Here is a 20,937-nt window from a genome sequence, read left to right as displayed (position 1 = left end):
AACCATATTATAATTTATTATATTATATATTATAGGACATTATTTCAAAACAATATAACTTGTCATTTTGGAAAATCTGTATCTATTTTGAACCATATTAGATATACTATATATTAAACATTAAATAATAATAGATAAATAATTGTTTTGAATTTAGTTTGAAGTGTGGTTTTTTGGATTACTATGAAGGTTATTTATCTGAGATTCAACTATTTTAAAAGCAAATACAGTATAGAGATTTTATATATACAATTTTTAGTCATTCATACGCAAAATAAATACTCCCTATGTTTTGGTACGTAAGTAGTTTTAGCAAAAATGTTTGTTTCACAATGTAAGATGTTTATATAATCCAAAGCACATTTTACATTTATTACATGTTGTATGACCAATCAAATAATTCATACTTTTTTATTATTGGTTTAATTTATGTATTAAATGCTTTTTTTCAAATGTAAAAATTTTCTTAATATTCACACTTTTAACAAAAACTACTTACAACTAAAAACAGAGGGAACATGTTAGTTTACTTTTAGTTGCTACTGGTGTATCAATCTCTATTATTAAAAGAGAAGTACCCATTAAAAAATAATCCTAAGTTTTCTAACTTATTTACACTTCCATGCCATTGAGAATTAAATTAAACTACCTATTTTAATGCTTGTCTTTTCCAGTTAAATTAATGAGTTTTCCTTAATCAAATTTAAACTTAATGTCATTAAATAAACCTACATATTTTAATGTTTGTCTTTTCGAGTTAAATTAATGAGTTTTCCTTAATCAAATTTAAACTTAATGTCATTAAATGAACCTAAAAATACATCATATTTAACGTAGTTTATTACGTATGAGTACGGTCCAATAATGAACTTGAATTTTATTTTTACGAAAACATGAATCACTTGACTTATGTAATATTTAAAATATATTAACTACAATATAACAAATGCATATAACATACCTATACTTTAGTTTGAAATGATCATGTTCAAGTTTTATATAGTCAACTTACATCATGCATCGATCGATGTACAATATTCAAACCACATATAGTTTTCGTTTTCTTTATAGGATGTATCAACCAACCAATCATCCCATTGATTTTCTAAGCTTTATAAAAAACAAATCAATAAATACAAACTCAAAATCCAATATCTTCTATTAATCAAAACAGAATATCTTCAATGTCGTATCTTTAATGTACCTAAATATAGAAACTGTAACCATAACTACACTAATTATAAGAATAGATTTGATTCCAACCAATTGATCTATTACTTCGGGTAATTGATTTGCTTGCAGAAGAGGAAACAATAAATTTAAAATTTATAAGAATATAAAGATATAAATATTCCAACCAATTGCCTATATTTGCGTATGATTTCCGCATAATAAGCTTCAAATTTAACATTGAAAAAGATAGAGATATTTTTTTTTTAATTTTTTTACTGACACAAAATTAAATAAAACGAAGAGTTAAATGTATTATTTTTTTTGTTACACTTCCCGAAAAAATGGTTATAACATGGGCTTTCATAATATGGCCTTTTAACAAATTAATGTTATGGACATTTAATAATTATCTTGACGAAAAAAAAAGACTATAAATAATTTATTATTAATAAAATTATGAAATTAGTTACAATTTGATGACTAATTCATCGCCCTTTTTTATATGTTAAATTTTTCATAGAAGTTTAAAAATCATTTTATTTTCTTTAAACATGTATAACTAATTTATAATCTTTTATGCCATACTAAGTCATAATATAATATTTCTTCATATTTTACATTAATAACCATTGTTTTTATATATCGTCTACAATTCTCTAATTACGTCTATTTGTTCAATTTTTTATATGATATCGAATATTCATCGTAATAGATGGTTTAAGATGCCAAAAAAATTATTTACTCGTTGAATATAATACATCAAATATTACAAATACATTATTTATTTAAATAAATAACCAAAAACCGAAAATTCAAATCCGGTGCGCGGATCAGGGTGTAATTTGTTTTTACAATTTAGAACTCTTTGCATAAAATATTTAATAATAAAATCTAACCTTAAAAATATATAAATCATGATATATATGTGATGTGTCAGAACTTTCTTTAAACTATCTCTGCAGTAACTAACCAAACCGGCGAAGATATCATCTATAAAGAAGATTTCAAAATTTCAAGATTGCACATTTTCCAAGGACGCAAAACCAGACAGCGGGCTCGTTAGCCAAGATTGCACAAAATTTTCATAAACATTTAGATTTTGTTGGTTGTTCTATTTCGATGTCAATTCTCACACCACCTCGAGTAATAGAATAACTTTTGATGTGGAAAAACTATTTCTACATACTACAGTAGATGATCTACTAATCACCATGTGAGTTATTCTGAAATTCCACATTGATATGATTTGATAATCCATGAATCATGACATAAAAGTAAAAAACTTGTCCTTGACAAAATCAATGAACAACAAAGCTTCGTTAGGGAGTCTAACAAACATGCCATTTCTTATAAGAGGTGGGAAAAACAACCAACCACTCGTCAAAACTACAAACCCTACCGTGAGCAGTCGTGAAGCCATAGGACCCAACGTCCAACGCCGCACAAACGTCATCTTCTTCACCGCTACTTCCGCCGCCGTGCAAACTCCATGCAACAGAAAGAACCAAGTGACCTCTCCTGTAGGCATCTCGTGGGTGACATAAAAGAAGATCAGCTCGTGAACTGCACCGGAGACAATGAACGTCGCAAAAACCGCCAAAAACCTAGCCTGATCAGAGCTCATTGTCCTTTCGGCTATTCGCTGCACCGGGTTGTAAACAGCTGGCCGGAGGATCGCCGGGACCATGAGGTTCCACCGGCGACCCCAGAAATCTTGAAGGGAAGTGGCTAAGTATGGCTCATTGGACTGTGGCTCTAGATCGCATCCAAGAGTAATCAAGACCAAGACTTTGACGAGCATTAAGACAATCTCAAGTTCCAAATATATATGCAGAGAGTACATAACCAACAGCATAGTCGGAGACAAGTGTTGTTTGTAATCATACATACGTAACAACACACCAAATACAACAACTTTAATGGCGAAAACCCATTTAGGGATCTGGTCATGAGACTTAGGGCTTTGTTGAGGCTTGATGGGGAAGCAAGTGAAGTAGATGAACCGGGAGAGGGTTTGGGGAAGTGGGTAAAGAGGACCTTTGTCGAAAGAGAAGAGGATGAGTTTGAAATTGGCGAGCCATGTGAGGAAGAACGCTGTCGATTCAGAGAAGTGAACAGAGGAGAAAAACAGAGGTAGAAGGAGAAACAGAACACAAACTGGAAGAACAGAGAGTAAACGGAATACTCCAGCTTTGATTCTGGTTGATATGTAGTAACAATAAGATACTGAGATGATTGCAGAAAACCAAACCTTGATGAGGTTCTCGAGTTCTTGTTCCATCTCTCTAGATCTTGTTTCTCTTTTTTTTTTTTCCTCCAATCACCGAGGCTTTGACTTTGATTCTATTATATAGTTTAAATGATCAGACGAATCATCCACGTTCTGAATATAAAAAAAAACTAAGTAAACTTGATTTAAATGGCTACACGCATTGTTAAGCAGATTCTGACATTATGAACCTGTTATTGCAACTTATCATGATTAAATAAAACTGTAATATGATTCAAACCATGGTCCCCAATCACATGGCCAAGGTGAGTCCATCGATCTACTAGACTACTACTGTATATGGTTTAGTTTCTTGCTACATATTTAAGTGAAACAAGAGAATAAAATCTGTATGTTTCTATATTATTCATAAACATAAGGAGCCATTTATATATAGGAAATTACACCATCGTAGAATAATGGAAATACTAGAATATGGAAATACAAATATGGAAAGCGTACAAATCATAAGTCTAAAGTAAATAGGAAAGTAGCCAAAGAAGAAAAAGAAGTAGCCGACTCTCTCTCTCTCTAGGGCGCGGCCGTCTCTCTCTCTCTCTAGACGGGCCGACTCTCTCTCTAAGATATGAGCCGGTTATGGACATCCACAATATGAATTATAACACTCCCCCTTGGATGCCATAACTATACAGAGTTTGTAATACGCTTTGGATGTTGCCTCATTAAAACCTTACCCGGAAAACCCAGTGGGACAAAACTATGGTGAAGGAAAAAGAGTACAACACATATTACTCCCCATGTTCTGAACATCACTAATGGTCTTTCAGTCTACGCATCCAATCTGATGCGTGAGCTTTCTGAACGTGCAGGTAGGAAGTGATTTGGTGAACAGGTCGGCTGAGTTGTCGCTGGAACGCACTTGGACGACTTGGACCTCGCCGGATTTCTGAAGCTCGTGCGTGAAGAAGAACTTAGGCAGTATGTGCTTCGTCCGGTCTCCTTTGATGTAGCCATCCTTAAGCTGAGCAATGCACGCTGCATTGTCCTCATACATCACGGTTGGTGCATCCTTGCCTTCGGTCATCCCACAATCGACTCGGATGTGGTTGGTCATGGACCGTAACCACACAGACTCGCGGCTGGCCTCGTGAATAGCCAAGATCTCTGAGTGGTTTGATGAAGTGGCCGCGATCGTATGCTTCATGGAACGCCATGAGATGGACGTGCCACCATGAGTAAAAACGTAGCCGGTATGTGATCGAGCATTGTGAGGATCCGAGAGATAACCTGCATCAGCAAAGCCAACTAATCCTTCTTTGTTATGGTTAGTATAAAATAAACCCAAGTCTTTCGTTCTTTGTAGGTAACGAAGAACATGTTTAATCCCGTCTCAGTGCCTTTGGGTTGGACAAGAGCTAAACCTAGATAATAGGTTCACGACAAAGCATATATTTGGTCGTGTGTGACTCGCCAGATACATCAAAGCTCCTATGGCACTGAGATATGGCACTTCGGGACCTAGGACATCTTCATCGTTCATCTTAGGACGAAACGGATCAGTGTCCAGGCCTAGAGACCTCACGACCATGGGGCTAGACAATGGGTGAGACTCGGCCATATCGAATCTCTTGAGTATTTTTTTCTGTATATGTCATTTGATGCACAAGGATTCCATCTTTAATGTACTCAAGCTGTAATCCCAAAGAAAACTTTGTTTTTCCAAGATCTTTCATCTCGAATTCTTTCTTAAGATATTCAACTGTTTGAGAAATCTCTCTCTAGGTTCCTAGGATATTTAAATTATCAACATACACTGCTATAATCACAAAGCCCTGGCCGAATTATTTATAAAGATACAAGGGCTGATCGGATCATTCTTATATCCCTCTTTCACTAAGTACTCACTTAATATATTGTACCACATTCGGCGTGATTGTTTCAATCCATAAAGTGACTTATTCAACTTTATACAGTGTTGTTCTCGAGTACTCGATTTGTTTTTCAACTCTATACCCTCTGGTACTTTCATATAAATCTCATTATCCAATGGCCCATATAAGTATGCAGTTACAACATCCATTAACCGCAAGTCTAATTTTTTCTCTTATAGCCAGACTTATCAGGAATCTAAAAGTAGTAGCATCCACCACATGGGAGTATGTCTCCTCATAATCTATTTCTGGTCTCTGTGAGAATCCTTGTGCAACAAGCCGTGCTTTATATCTAACGACATTACCATGTTCGTTTCTTTTTCTCACAAAGACCCACTTATGGCCGACTGGTTTAACATCATAAGGTGTCCGGACTATTGGTCCAAATACATCTCTCTTCTTTAAAGAGTTTAACTCCACGTTTATAGCTTCTTTCCATTTGATCAATCTGATCGTTGAGTGCACTCATAAATAGACGTGGGTTCATGATCCTCATTATCATCCATGATTTCAAGTGCTACATTGCATGCAAATATATCATCAATGTCGACATTCTTTCTGTTCCATTGTATCCCAGACAGGACATAGTTTATTGAGATCTCATTATTATCAAGACCTTCAGTACCTTGAATCTTGGCGTCCCAAGAATCAGTATTAGATACATCAGGGCCGACCACATCTAAGCATTCATGATCGGCCGCGATCGCTATTAGGGTTTTGGGATCGGCCGCGGCTAAGTCCCGGGATTTAGGAACGGCCGCGGTCGTGTCTAGGGTTTTAACAACCTCGGTTTCATTATCTGCACCTTTCTTAGTTTTCCGAGGGTTCTTATCTTTAGAACCTATTGGTCTACCACGTTTCAAACGTTGTCTAGACTCTGCAGCAACTTGATTGTGTCCCTCTTGAAGATCAATTCTTATTGGTGCATTAGCAGCTGGTATATATGACTTAGTCACTCTTTTCGGGTCAGCAAAGGAATCTGGCAATTGATTAGCTAGCTTTTGTAAATGTATAATCTTTTGGACTTCTAAATCACACTCTTGAGTACGAGGATCTTGCCAAGATAAGGATGTTTGATTCCATGTAATTTCTTTTACCAGTTTACTGCTATCTCCCCCTAATGTTGGATGTTCGGATTCATCAAAGTGACAATCCGCATACCTGGCCTTAAATAAATCACCCGTAGTTGGCTCAAGGTATTTTATAATCGTGGGAGAATCATATCCAACATATACCCCATCCTCCTTTGAGGTCTCATCTTTGTTTTGTGTGGTGGTGCAATTGACACATAGACGACACATCTAAATGTCTTAAGATGGGATATGTCTGGCTCATGACCCGTAAGCAATTGTGATGGGGAATATTTATGTTCACTAGACAGTCTGATACAAATCAGTTCGGCCACGTGCAAGACCGCGTGTCCCCAAGCTGTGGCCGGAAGCTTAGACCTCATAAGCAATAGTCTAGCTATCAGCTGAATTCGTTTTATGAATGATTCGGCCAAGCCGTTCTGTGTATGTACATGTGCCACGGAGTGTTCCACACTTACCTCCATGGACATACAATAATCATTAAACGCTTGGGACGTGAACTCACCAGCATTATCAAGACGTATAGTCTTTAAAAGGATGGTCGTTTGTATTCAAAAATCGGTCGTGCCAGAGAGTAAAATTCTTGGTGGCCACTTTATTAAATGCGGCATTGGCCTCCATCATACTGACCTTGGCGTAATAAAGTCCAGTAGAGAGCGTAGATATAGACTCTAGGACTTTCTTATGTCCTTGGCCGATTTCTTTGATCTGAAGGAACTCTTTGTTTCCTTTGCCCTTAGTCTCAATATGAAAACCATTCATTCGAATGTCTTTAAAGCTCAATAGGTTTCTCTTAGAGCTGGGTGAATACAATGCATTAGATATCTCTAGATGCGTACCCTTAGGCAACATGATGTTGGCCTGGCCGTAGCCCTCTATGAGACTGGCTATACCCAGAATGATACTTTAGAGACTTCATATAAAAACTTTCATTCATTAATAAAATAAGTTCAAAGCAATCAAAACATGGAAAAGACAAAGCAAAGAACACAAAATATAGATGTCGAATTCAACTTCATTCTTTTAAACAATCTGAAGTTTCATAATCCATAAGATCGTCTCTTTCATGATTGAAATCATCTTCACCATCTTGATAAGTCATATGAGCTTCATGATTCTTCCCTTTCAAACTCTCTTGGTAGAGTTCAACGAGATGTTTGGGAGTCCTACATGTCTTAGCCCAATGATTATCCATAGCACATCTATGGCACATGGATTTGGTCAAATTTTGTAGTTTAAATGATGTACCACGGCCTCGGCCATGACCACGGCCTCCATAAGAGTTTCCTTGGCCACGGCCATATGAGTTGCCTCGGCCTCGACCAAACGATTTTCAGCCTCGAACACTACGTCCGTGCCATTTTCCACGACCACGGCCGTGTTGGCTATCACTCTGGACATGGTTCGACTCTTTCTTATCCTCTACGGCCGCATGTGCCTCAGGTAATGGGTTTGTCCCAGGAGGTCTCAATTGCCCTGTTCTCATCAACAGTTCATTGTTCTGCTTAGCGAGCAAGAGACAAGAGATCAGATTAGCATAAGTTGTGAAGCCCTTCTCTCGGTACTGTTGTTGTAACAACACATTGCTTGTGTGGAAGGTGGAATAGGTTTTCTCAAGCATATCTTTATCCGTTATATCCTCACCACACAGTTTCAATTTAGAAACTATCTTAAATAGGGCCGAGTTATGCTCGTCCACGGACTTGAAGTCCTGGATTATGAGATTCCTCAAATCATACATAGCCTTGTGTAATAACACCATTCTCTGGTGATCATATCTCGTTTTCAACTATGTCCAAAGGTCTAGAGGATTCTCAATAGTCAAATACTGATCTTTGAGACTCTCAATAATATGATGGCATATAATTAATATAGCTCCATATCTATCTTTCTCACTTGCATTATTGCCGTCGGTGATACATTCACAGAGTTCCTTGGATTTTAGGATGATCTTAGTATCAAGTGCCCATTGCAAGTAATTATCTCCAGAGAGATTTAGGGCAGCAAAATCCAAGTTGTTGATTTTCGACATCTGAAATCATATATTTCATAATTTAGATTTAAAAGTGTTCAAGCGAATGCAATCAATATGCTCAAGCAATCCGAATTATAGGTATGATGCAAATAGGTCATTCGTATATGATGCACACATGTTCAATCTTAGCATTCAAATTCTATATGCAATCAGTTCGTACTATTATGCATGCATGATGCAAACAAGCCGCACGGCTACAATCTTAGCAAACGGTTTCAATGCAATCAATACAATGGTCATTCATTTTCAATCTTAGCAAACGGTTTTCTAAGAGTTTAATGTGTAATTGCAATCAAACAGTCGAGCAATGCATCAATTAGGGTTCATTCGAGAATGTATGAAAACTATCAATACTAGCCGGATCATTATCAAGTAGAATGCATAAATAATTTAACCTAGCTAGTGATTTCTATTTCAATTCAAGCATTCGGTTTTAATCAATAAAACAAGATAGTATTCGATTCTAATTTCACGACATTAGGGTTTCGAATAAACAATCATTTTGACTTCAATTTGAAAATCATTCAATCGGTTTTATCAATTCAAACAACCAAACTCAAGAATGAGATTATCAATCCTAGCAATCGATTTCTATGTGATCAAATTCAATACGGTTTTAATTAATCAAGGGTAGCATACTATATCCAAACATACAAACATTCAAACAATAAATTTTGATCTCAAAGATTAATTAGGGTTTGGATAAAATCGATTATGCATTAGCTTTAGGGTTTTAATCGATTTCATGCATAGCATGCATTATGCATGTATGGGGCTAAAGGTATTAGGAAAACGATTTTGATCATTAGATCAATTGGGGTTCAGGGAATCGAACTTATGATTATGAGCTTCGATTTACTCATTGGGGTTTTACTCTATTACCCTAGTGTTTCGATTAGGTTTTAAGGATTACCTTAACCTCAAGTAGGGTTGAATGGACCACCACTGAGATGAGGATCGCGAGCTGAACGTTGAGATTGATATGCGAACGAGCTGAGGTTGTCTAGAGCTGGAACGTATCGCGAGCTGTCCTTGCTGGTATCGGGAACGCAAGCTGAAGCTGAGATCGTCTGATCACGAACGGAAACAAGCTGTTATCGCGAGCGGTATCGAGTCGTCTATCGCGAGATGGCTGAGATCGTGTCTCGGGATTGAGTTGAGACGGTCTGAGGTCGTGAGCTGGGATCGTGTCACGAACGGGAACAGGATGAGTATTAGGTTTAGGGTTCGTGATCGGGAGTTCTCAACGGTTAGGGTTTATCGTCGAGGGGATTATGGATTCACCGGCTAGGGTTTGTTTAGCTTAGGGTTTAGAGTAATCGTACTGATAACATGTTGTGAAAAAAGAGAATAGAATCTGTATGTTTCTATATTATTCATAAACATAAGTAGCCCTTTATATATAGGGAATTACACCGTCATAGAATAATGGAAAGACTAGAATATGGAAATACAAATATGGAAAGAGTACAAATAATAAGTCTAAAATAAATAGGGAAGTAGCCAAAGGAGAAAAGGAAGTAGCCGACTCTCTCTCTCTCTCTACGGCGCGTCCGTCTCTCTCTTTCTCTAGACGGACCGACTCTCTCTCTAAGATATGGGCCGGTTATGGACATCCACAATATGAATTATAACAAAAACCATTTTTTGTTTTGGAAATGAGATTCAAATTAGTAACGCGTGACAAAAAGTTCATTGCTCCTGTTTTGTCCCGTCTCTATTTCCCAAGTGTGTGCCTAGGAATGTCAAACCGGTTGATCCGTCCCATCCCGTCCTGTACCGCAGCGGGCTCGTCTTCGAGCGGGTCACGGCGGGTCAGGCCCGCGCGGGCTGCAGTCCTCAAAATGGCTGACCAAACCCGTACCGCAAAACATGTAGGCCTTTGCGGATCGGCCCGCAGGACATAGAATTACAAACAGACATATGACTCCTGAACGCTTCAAGACATGATTCAGGACGCTTCATCAGTTTCATGATGTATCAGTAAGTGAGTTTAATCAGTGATTGAACTGGATAAGGCAATACACTTCTTAGTTGAAGATTTTAGTTGGATCAAAACACTAGTTTATTTACTTTTGTTAGACTCCAAACATTTTAAAAATAAACAATACTCTAGTTGTTAAATCCAAATATTATAACTCATAAGTTCATAACAAATATTTTAGTTTTCTGAATCCAAAATTAAATAAAACCAACACCAAATCAAAGATGCTATTCCCAGAAACAAATAAAAAGAAAACACCAATCACACTTCTTGTTCTTCATCTTTATCACCAACAAGCGACAAAAAGATGGAGATTTCTCTTCTTCACCATCAACTTCATCTTCTGCAAATAAGAATAATAGAAGTCATTTAAAGATATATTGAAACCTAAAACTCCAAAATGTATGATAATGTGAATAAATACATATAGGCAAAACAATGAATAACCCATTGCGGGAACTAGATCTTCTTCTTCGGTGGAAAGTGAGTTTTCAAATTTCTTATGATGACTCGAAGAAGCTCCACCAGTGCAGTTCGAAGGCGCTTGGGAGACCGAAAGCATCATCGACCTGAAACCACCATCACCGGAGCTACATAACGTCGAATTGCCTTTTCTCTCTCTCTCTCTCTCTATGTTTTAGGTGAAAGCAGAAATGGGGACTTAGGGTTGCGGGTCTTCAAAATCTCGCAGGTTAACCTGTAGTCCATCCCGCTTTCTATCCGTCCCGCTTTCGACCCGTTCCATTTTGAACCCGTCTTGCTTTCGACCCGTCCCGCTTTGAATCCGTCCTGCGAGGCCCGCAATTTTGCGGGCTTACCAAATGGAGGCCTAATCCCGCCCTGCAGTAAGTATTTACGGGCCAGGCCCGCGGTCCAGATCTTTGATTGCCATCACTATGTGTGCCCTAAAGCTTTTTATCGATAATAACGATGAGAATAACAAAAAAAACTCTTTCTTCGTATTATGGCTGTGATTGTTTAGGACTTTGACTCTCATGGCTTTTAAACTAAGCACTTTACAAAAATTCTGTCCGTGGCTTTTATGGCTGTGGCTTTTAAAAATTAAAAGTCACAATTTCTATATTTTAGAAAAAATTAAAAGTCACAAATTCTTGATTTTAGAAAAAAATAAAGAAATGTGAACAAAAAATAAAAGTTGAGGCTCTAAGAGTTTTTAGGGAGTTTGAGAAATTTAAGAAAAGCCATTGGTAAAATTATTGACTTTAGAAATTTTAGATAATTGTAAAAATTTTAAGGTTTTACTGGTCAAATCCCCAATCGGAAACCCCCAGTCGGACCTATGAAACGTTACATTACAATATTAACAACCTGTGATTTGACAAAGTCAATAACAAACAAACATTCATTTATCACTCTCTTATGCACATTATTTCTCAGCACTTGAGGTGTAAACAACCAACCGGCCGTAACAAACACAAACACCACAACCACAAGACTCGAGACAGCTCGATGCGGTGGTGGACACAACCGCATCCTCTTCACCCATATCTCCAAAGAAGTTACAACTCCATGCAACATAAAGAAACAAGTGACTTCCCAAGTTGGAGATTTACGGATAAAATAAAAGTAAATAAGCTCATGCATTAACCAGGAGACAAGGAACGTCGCCAACACTCCAGCATAAAAGGCCAGGTTTGGACCGATTAACCTAGCCGTATACTGCTGAACTGGGATGTGAATGGTTGGACGTAGAACTGATGGATATGAAGTAGCTAAGTAAGGCTCATTGAAGACCGGTTCGATTTCACAACCAAGAAGTTTAGAGAGCAACGCACCGATAGAGAGAGGATAAACTCTGCCTCAAGGTAGACATGGACAGTAAAGATAGCCAAGAAAGGGAGCTGAGATAAACTGTTATGGTAATTTTTACCGTAGAGATATAATAAGAAAGAGATGATTATAACTTTGGAAGCACGACCCCATTTGGACATAGGTATACGATTTGAAGAAGGGGTTTGATTGGTTTTGATGGGGAAACAAGCGAAACAGAAGAAACGGGAGAGAGTTGAAGGAAGTGGGCTTAAAGGTTCTTGATCAAAAGCAAAGAGAGCTAGCTTGAAGTTTGCGAGCCATGAGAGGAAGAAAGCTGAGATGGCGCAGAAGTGGAAAGAAGAGAAGAAGAGAGGAATAAGAAGAAAGATGATGAAGATGGGAAGGAGACAGAGGAGACGAAGAAAACCTTTGGAGATTCTTGAAGAGATGTAGTAACAGTAAGATATGGAAATAAAGGCAGAGATCCAAACCTTGATTAAGTTCCTCAACTCTTGTTCCATTCTTTTTTTTCTTCTAAGTTCTGTGGGTTGCTAATTGTGTGCTGCAACTTATAAACAATATCCAAAATCTATACTATATAAAAGTTGAAGCTATTAACCATCTAGAGCGTCCACATAAGATTTAAAACCACCAATCAGAATACGACACATCTCAATTTTTTTAATTTACTATTTGTTAAAATGTCAAAATTTCCAAAAAATATTTTCTATATACTATATAAAAGTTGAAGCTATTAACCATCTAGAGCGTCCACATAAGATTTAAAACCACCAATCAGAATACGACACATCTCAATTTTTTAATTTACTATTTGTTAAAATGTCAAAATTTCCAAAAAATATTTTCTATATACTATATAAAAGTTGAAGCTATTAACCATCTAGAGCGTCCACATAAGATTTAAAACCACCAATCAGAATACGACACATCTCAATTTTTTTAATTTACTATTTGTTAAAATGTCAAAATTTCCAAAAAATATTTTCTATAAAATAAAATATATTATCTAATAAATTAAGCTAATAAGTTTTTTTATCAGTTTTAAAAATGTCAAGATATCCAAAATTTAATAATTTAAACATAAAATAGAAATTTTATCAAATAAAGTAAATTTATAAATAAAATATTTTTAAAAATTAATGTTGATATTGTATATATCGACAATGGAAGAAGCTTTATGATTTACTATGCATCTGCGTATATTTGTTATGGAGATAGATTTTTGATAGTCTTCTGTACCAAAATAAAATGGAAAATAATGTTAAAATAGTTAAATTAACAAAAACATCTAAAAAGACAATTAACTTAATCCATCTAATATTTTTTTTTGGTAAAATAATCCATCTAATATGATAATGAGAAACTTTCTGATATATGAAGTATTGGTGTGACTATAAATAATTGTCTAAATTTCCAAGAGTTTTTAAGATTTTATTTTGAGAAAGAGATAGCGGTTTTGAAAAAGAAAAGAGATTTAAACAATGTTGCTTCAGCTTCTTCTTTGGTTTCCGCTGATCTAAGAATTTTTTTAATAAGATTGAAGTTGAGCATGATTAGTCTTCAGCAACACGCAAAGCGTATTCTCGCTCACAATAGCATGGCTCGATTCTTCTGCTCCAACACAAACGTAACCGTATGGACGTCGAATCAAGTTATGCGGAGTCGTATCGAGTCGGCTTTATATTAGAAAGCAGAGATCAGTACGGTGCTTGAGCAATGGTGACAACAAGGGAACAAGTTGAACCCTTCGTTGGTGAGAGGATTTTTTTCTTTTTTAAACATGTTAGTTTTTAGAAGAAACAGAGAAGTTCTTGAGAGCATCTCTAAGAATCTGAGGGATGAGTCTATGTACACCGCTTTACTAAAAAATTACGTAACTCGGGGAAGAAGACTTTTGATAGAGCAGAAGCGGCTTTCGAGAACATGAAGGGGTACTATGTCTACGCTCCACTCTTAAACACCTACACGAGATGCTAACAAAACGTTAATAAAGCGGAGGTTATCTTCAAGAAGATGGGAGAGCTAGGATACATAGTGCCGGATAGTGTCACGATGAACAACGTTTAGTTTTGTGAGTAACGCAGATGTATCAGCCGCAGACTTGATCGACAAGCATAAGAGTGAATAGGTGGATGATGGAAAACTCAAGCTTGAAGTTGAAACGATTGAAGCAATGGCAGTGGCTTACGAGAAAGCTGGATCTTTGTGGATGTATGATTTATGGGTAATGAAGAGTATCCAAGTGTGATTAGGTCTTTGTTGATTGTATGATTTATGGGTGATGAAGAGTATCCAACCACCTTCCCTCACTCTTTGGCTATGTGTATTTCTTGTCCTAAGCAATTTATTTTAGTTGTTTAGTAGGTTTTTATTCAGGTTTTGTTAAGAGTCATGCTAAGTATATTAGAAATTAAAAATTGGGATTGTGTTTGTGTTCGAGCTAGCAAGAATGTTTAATGTTCTACGTAACGTACTTAAAACAACTCATCAAAGATTCAAATGTATGATTTATATGCTATGCAGACAATTTGATGTTAATTTCAGTTGAAGTGGCTACTTGCAATTTGATGTAGTAATCCATATTCATTGCCATGTCTTAAACTGTTGTAACAAAAGAAATTATTAAAGAGAAACCTTAAGAGAGATGATGCCATACGATAGTCCTAAAAAAGTTTCAATTTTAAGAATATACTAGATATTGACCCGCACTTTGAAAGCGCGAGATTGTTTCTTTTGAAATATTTTATTTTAGAACATATTATATTTTATAACATGTATATTTGAAAAAATATATAATGTGTCTTGGGTATATATGTAGTTGCTGTTTAATATGTTTAGGATGATAAGTATTAAGATACAAATGTAATAATATATAACCAGATGTTAATTTATAATATATTTATTTATTTATAATTGCGAAGTTTTGAAATCGATAGAATATTAATTGGTTTCATTTTTCGATATTATTAAATAAAATTTAGTACCACAATTAATAAAATAATATACCACTATAATTTTCCAAATTTTTAATAATTATTTGTATTATTTGTATGTTTCATATAACACTAAGTTAAAATCTGTAACCTGACATTATATTTTTATTTGTATGAGCCTAAGCTGAAATCATTACACACTCATTATGTTTATACAATTGAGGGTTTGTATGTATGTTAGGGTTTAAGGTTTGTGTAGTTCATAGTTATATTTTTGTGGTTTAGGATTTTTTAGGCTGTCAAGTGGCTTTAAATAATCTAAATATAGGGTATCAAGAAGTTAGAATGTTATTAAATATTGCTTTAATGTAAATTTTCCCAAAATACGCGACTTCTGATCAATTGAACGAAATTCTGACCCGTCCTTTGTATATTTTTTGTTGGGGTTTTTGCCAAAACTAATCCACAACTTGATTTTAACCCCAAACCTATACTCAAACTTGAATCAAATGCAAAACTAACCTAAAAGCCTAATGAAATTACAGCTCAGCCCCTTGTGACCAAACAAAAAAACAGAAGCTATTTTTACGAATATAGCCCTAGTAAATCGTCTGAGTCGTCTGAGATGTTGGAAGTCGTCTGGACGACTGAAGTGTAAGTCGTCTGGTACCGGTTTATTTTAAAAATAATTTATAAATCTTGTAAAAAAATATTTTGATGCGTGAAAAATAAAAATCAAGTAATTATAAACAGTTTTAAGTGATATAAATTAAGATATGATAAAATTGATTTGTTTTGAAGATAGATGAGTGGAAGTAGTAAATCATGAAATACATTGGTTTAGGAGTTTGACAAACATATGTTGTAGTATTGTATGTATTGTTAGGGTTAGATTTTGGAAAACTAAAATATTTTTTTCAAAAATTAGTTTTCACCTATATGTGTTTATTTATGTGTATAGTAAACACTTTTCAAGTTTGATTTGATTTTATGAAGTCTTTAATTAGATAATTAAGTTTAGGGGTTATCTTTAGGGTGTGGACGACTTATATTTCAGTCGTCGGTTGAATAATTTACTCGGACGACGTATATTTCAGTCGTCCACATCGTACCGAACCTTTAATTTTACCAATGTACGTTTTAACCTAACCGGATCATTTTACTCGGACGACTTACATTTCAGTCGTCTGGTGAAGAAATTAAAACAGACGACTTACATGTAAGTCGTCCAAATATTCCCGCCTAAAATTTGTTAAAAAAATTATTTTCCCGCTTAAATAATTTAAACCAGACGACTTACTTGTAAGTCGTCTGGAAAGTCTTCTATTTTAGTTTCCCACTAAAAATATTTAATTTCCCGCTAAAAATATTAAACTCTTCTGGACGACTTACATGTAAGTCGTCTGTTTTAATTTCTTTACCAGACGACTGAAATGTAAGTCGTCCAGGAAGTCGTCTGAGTCAAAAATATTTAACCTAATTGGATTTTTTGTCTCCCTATATAAAGAAAAATTTACGCATTATCTCTCCTCCTCTCAAATGGCTGCAACAAAAATGTAATGTTCATCATTCTAAAACTCTTCAACCTCTCTCTAATCTCTTTGACTTGAAAACACCAAACTTTATATGAATTTCAGTTTTGTTTCATGTATTTCTTACTAATCTATCTCTTTTGCAGGTTTTTAATCAAATGGTACTCATCTTCCACTAATTTAAAGGTAAATCTATTAATTTTAGATATGTATTTTTGTGTGTTCTATAAATGTAGATTTATCTAATCTTCCATTCATTTTTTCTATTTTTAAGTCATTTGAACGTTTTTGGATATGCAGGTTTTTCAGATCTGGAAGACTTCTTGGACGACTTACCTGTTAGTCGTCTGGAAGTCGTCTGGAAGTCGTCTGGACTTCTTGGAAGTCTTCTGAAAAAATCGTCTGGACTTCCAGGAAGTCGTCTGGACTTCATGGAAGTCTTCTGACGAAGTCTCCCTTTCATAATAGATCTGAGCGTTTTGGTAAGTTCTTATGTCTGATTTTTTTTCATTTGGTAACTTCTTGTTGTATAAAGTTCTTACTTTTTTCCCAAACTAAAACTCTCCAAACCCACTCTAATCTCTTTGACTTGAAAACACCAAACTTTATATGAATTTTCCAGTTTTGTCTCATGTCTTTCTTAATAATCTATCTTTTTTGCAGGTTTTTAATTAGATGGTACTCATCTTCCACTAATTTAAAGGTAGATCTATTATTTTTAGATATGTATTTTTGTGTGTTCTGTAAAGGTAGATTTATCTAATCTTTCACTCATTTTTTCTGTTTTTAAACCATTTGAACGTTTTTGGATATGCAGGTTTTTCAGATCTGGATTTAATATGCAGGTTTTTCAGATCTGGAAGACTTCTGGGATGACCTACCTGTTAGTCGTCTGGACTTCTTGGAAGTCTTCTGACAAAGTCGTCTGGACTTCCTGTAAAGTCGTCTGGAAGTCGTCTGAACTTCCTAAAAGTCTTCTGAACTTCCTGGAAGTCGTCTCGACTTCTTAGAAGTCGTCTGGGCTTCTTAAAAGTCGTGTGGTCTTGTCTACTCAAGTGGAATCCAAGCTTGTCTTTGTAGAGGAATGATCTATAATAGTTTTGTTTGTGGTCTGTTTTGTGAATTGCATGTCTACTCTTTTAGTTGTGAATTTTTTGTAAAATCAGTAATAATGTTTTCCAAGATGTATTAAATGTGCTAACAATGTGTTTACACATTTACAAATCAATGAAATAATAGACTTTAGTAGCCTTTTTCTTATCTTTGGATCTCTCATATGCAATAATAAACTCCAATGGCCTTTTTCTCATCTTAATAAACAAGAATGTTGGTAGCTTTATATTGATACAACATTTTAAGAAGCATTTTAACCCTTCTTCCAACTCATAACAATAGTCATCATTATTGTCTATAACAATAATACTTAAGAGATGGAAACAAACAATAGTAACTAGTCAAAGCATATCATATTTTATTATAAGTTTGCGTTGAAAAACTTAGTCAAATTTAGTAAAACTAAGGGAGAGAACATATTTTGTAAATATGAGTTTTACATATCTTGAAGTTACTTATCACTCTTAAAAATACAAGTTATTCAAAAACTAACGTAGAAGACTTAAAAACTAGCGGAGAAGACGCGGACGACTTCAATCTAAGTTGTCCAGACGACTAAACTATACGTCGTCTGGTCAACGCAGAGGTTATTTTTGCAATTGACTTTGAAATTTGTTATTTCAGACGACTGAAAAATAAGTCGTCTACTATTGTTTGGCTAAAAAAAAAACTCCAAAAAAGCTAGACGACTTACATTCAGTCGTCATAGGTTAGTTTTTCATTTGACTGGATTATTTCAGAAGTTTGACTTTTCTGGACGACTTACATTTCAGTCGTCTAGTGAAAATTAAAATAATAATTTTTTTTTAAAAAGTAGACGACTTATAGTTAAGTCGTCATAGGTTAGTTTTGCAATTGAAAAAAAAAAACTTCAAGATTTAATTATATACAGACGACTTATAATTCAGTCGTCCACAAGACAACTGAAATGTAAGTCGTCCAAGATTTACGAGGTTTGACCAGAATCTCGGAAAAAAATCCTGGATGACTTACAAGTAAGTCGTCTCGTGGACGACTGAATTATAAGTCGTCAGTGTATAATTAAATTTTGAAGTTTTTTTTTTCAATTGCAAAACTAACCTATGACGACTTAATTGTAAGTCGTCTACTTTTAAAAAAATATTATTATTTTAATTTTCGCCAGACGACTGAAATGTAAGTCGTCTGGGGAAGTCAAACTTCTGAAATTATCCAGTCAAATGCAAAACTAACCTATGACGACTGAAATGTAAGTCGTCTAGGTTCTTTGGAATTTTTTTTGAAACCAAACAAAGACAGACGACTTAACTTTCAGTCGTCTCAGGTTACAGATTTCAAAGTCAATTGCAAAAATAACCTCTGCGTTGACCAGACGACTTCCAGATAAGTTGTCTACAGCTAGACGACTTCCCAAGTAAGTCGTCTGACGAACAGATCTGGAAAAAAACTCGATGTCATACCTTAAATTGGTGAGATAAGTTTCTTAGCATACATAAGGCTTCTCCAAGCACACAGAATCACAAACGAAAGTAACCCACCCAGAATCGTTAGCTTCTATATATGACTCTATGAACCATAAAAAATTTAGAATCAAAATCTTGGGTTTTTTTAGCTCATTGTGGAGAGAAAGTGAGAGATATGTTGTGTTTAGTTCACAAGAATGGAAAAAGAAGAATGGTAAATCGATTTTGGGAGCATTAAGAGCTTCAAATTGGTTGTTCATGGTGGTTGTGGTATTGATGACAATGGCAATCTTGTAATTACTTGAAGATGATGGGGGTGAGAGAGTAAAAATGTCATTTTCGAAAAAAAAAAGAAAAAAAAATTGATGGCATTTTCGTAAATTATATGAACTTGTGGGGTGAATAGGGCAAAACCAATTTTCAAAAAAAAAAGGAGCTTAGTTTTGTGTTTGACTTTAAGTTATAGGTCAATTCTGCAAAAAAACCCTTTTTTGTTTTCATTTCTTTTTTAGAAATTTAATTTCCATATTTGTGTGTGTTTTAATCATATTTGTGTTTTCTTTGTAATCATATTTGTGTATAAATCTTAATCAAAATATATTTTATAAAACAATAACAATTTAAAAGTTGATTCGACATACGTTCGATTCTTTGTAATCAATATGCTTGTATACTCGTTTCTTTGTAATCATATTTTTATGTTCTAGATCTTGATTCGCGGTTATAATGTTGGTTTGTAATTTTTTTTTGTGTTTCTATAAATATGTAATTTTTCTCTTATATATTAAAGAAATTTAATTTATATATAGTTATATAACGTAGGATTATCCTAACGTAGCGGTTAATGTGTATTTATAGAAAAATGTAGTGTTATTGTTATATTACGTATATTAAGGTAGGATTGTTGACAAAAAAAAAAGGTAGGATTAATTTTTTTTACTTGTTGATAATCGCCCTAATGTAATGGTTATTGTTTAAATAAAATTAGATATAATTATATAAAGAAAATAATAAGAAGCTCTTTAAAGAAATGGAATATATAGTTGGACATAACATGATATTGTTTTAATAGAATTGATGACATATATTCTTAGGGTTAATTAGCTAAGAATTAGGGTTTAGTTTTTTTTTTTTGGAAGGGGAGATTAGGGTCTAGAATTTTTAAAATTTAGGGTATACAATTTTAAAAAAAAATCTATATATGTATAAAAGTTGAGGTTATAAACTATTCCACATATGATTTAAAGCCACCAATCAAAATATGAAAAATCATCATTTAAATTTATTATTTTCAAAAATGTCAATATTTTCAAAATAAAATAGAAATAAATATTAGATAAGGCAAACTAACAAAACTAAAAACATAATAATAAATGAACTTAATATCTATAATAAACTTCAACATAAAATAACTAATAAAAATAATATTGATTTACTATTTTCAAAATATAAATATTTCCAAAAATTCTTTATCTCAAAATAAAATAGAAATCAATTTAAAATAAGGTAAATTAACAAAAGAAAAAATATTATAAAATTAACGTAATATATAGTAAAATTTTCAAAATTTCACATAAAATAAATAACAAAATTTAAAAATTGAGGTTAAATTTTTTTTGATAAAAATTATGTCATAAATTATGTCAAGACATACAAATGGATATACATCAAAATAAAAT

At 34.3% G+C, this 20,937-nt stretch overlaps 2 protein-coding genes and 1 pseudogene across 2 annotated transcripts; all 3 read right to left on the bottom strand.

Moving 5' to 3' along the window:
* Positions 1-2,195: 2,195 nt before the first annotated feature.
* On the bottom strand, positions 2,196-3,503 carry LOC106388212 (probable long-chain-alcohol O-fatty-acyltransferase 3). Its single transcript, XM_013828245.3, has one exon. The coding sequence runs from the start codon at positions 3,452-3,454 to the stop codon at positions 2,435-2,437; it is 1,020 nt and encodes a 339-aa protein (XP_013683699.1). The 5' UTR covers positions 3,455-3,503; the 3' UTR covers positions 2,196-2,434.
* Positions 3,504-7,577: 4,074 nt separating this feature from the next.
* On the bottom strand, positions 7,578-8,335 carry LOC125581527. The gene has a single exon (XM_048747150.1). The coding sequence runs from the start codon at positions 8,185-8,187 to the stop codon at positions 7,759-7,761; it is 429 nt and encodes a 142-aa protein (XP_048603107.1). The 5' UTR covers positions 8,188-8,335; the 3' UTR covers positions 7,578-7,758.
* A 3,408-nt stretch (positions 8,336-11,743) lies between these two features.
* On the bottom strand, positions 11,744-13,432 carry LOC106386795 (annotated as a pseudogene).
* Positions 13,433-20,937: the final 7,505 nt, after the last annotated feature.

This window comes from Brassica napus, chromosome C2 (genome assembly GCF_020379485.1).
Source record: "Brassica napus cultivar Da-Ae chromosome C2, Da-Ae, whole genome shotgun sequence".
NCBI lineage: Eukaryota > Viridiplantae > Streptophyta > Magnoliopsida > Brassicales > Brassicaceae > Brassica > Brassica napus.
This window is presented reverse-complemented; position numbering and strand designations above follow the sequence as displayed.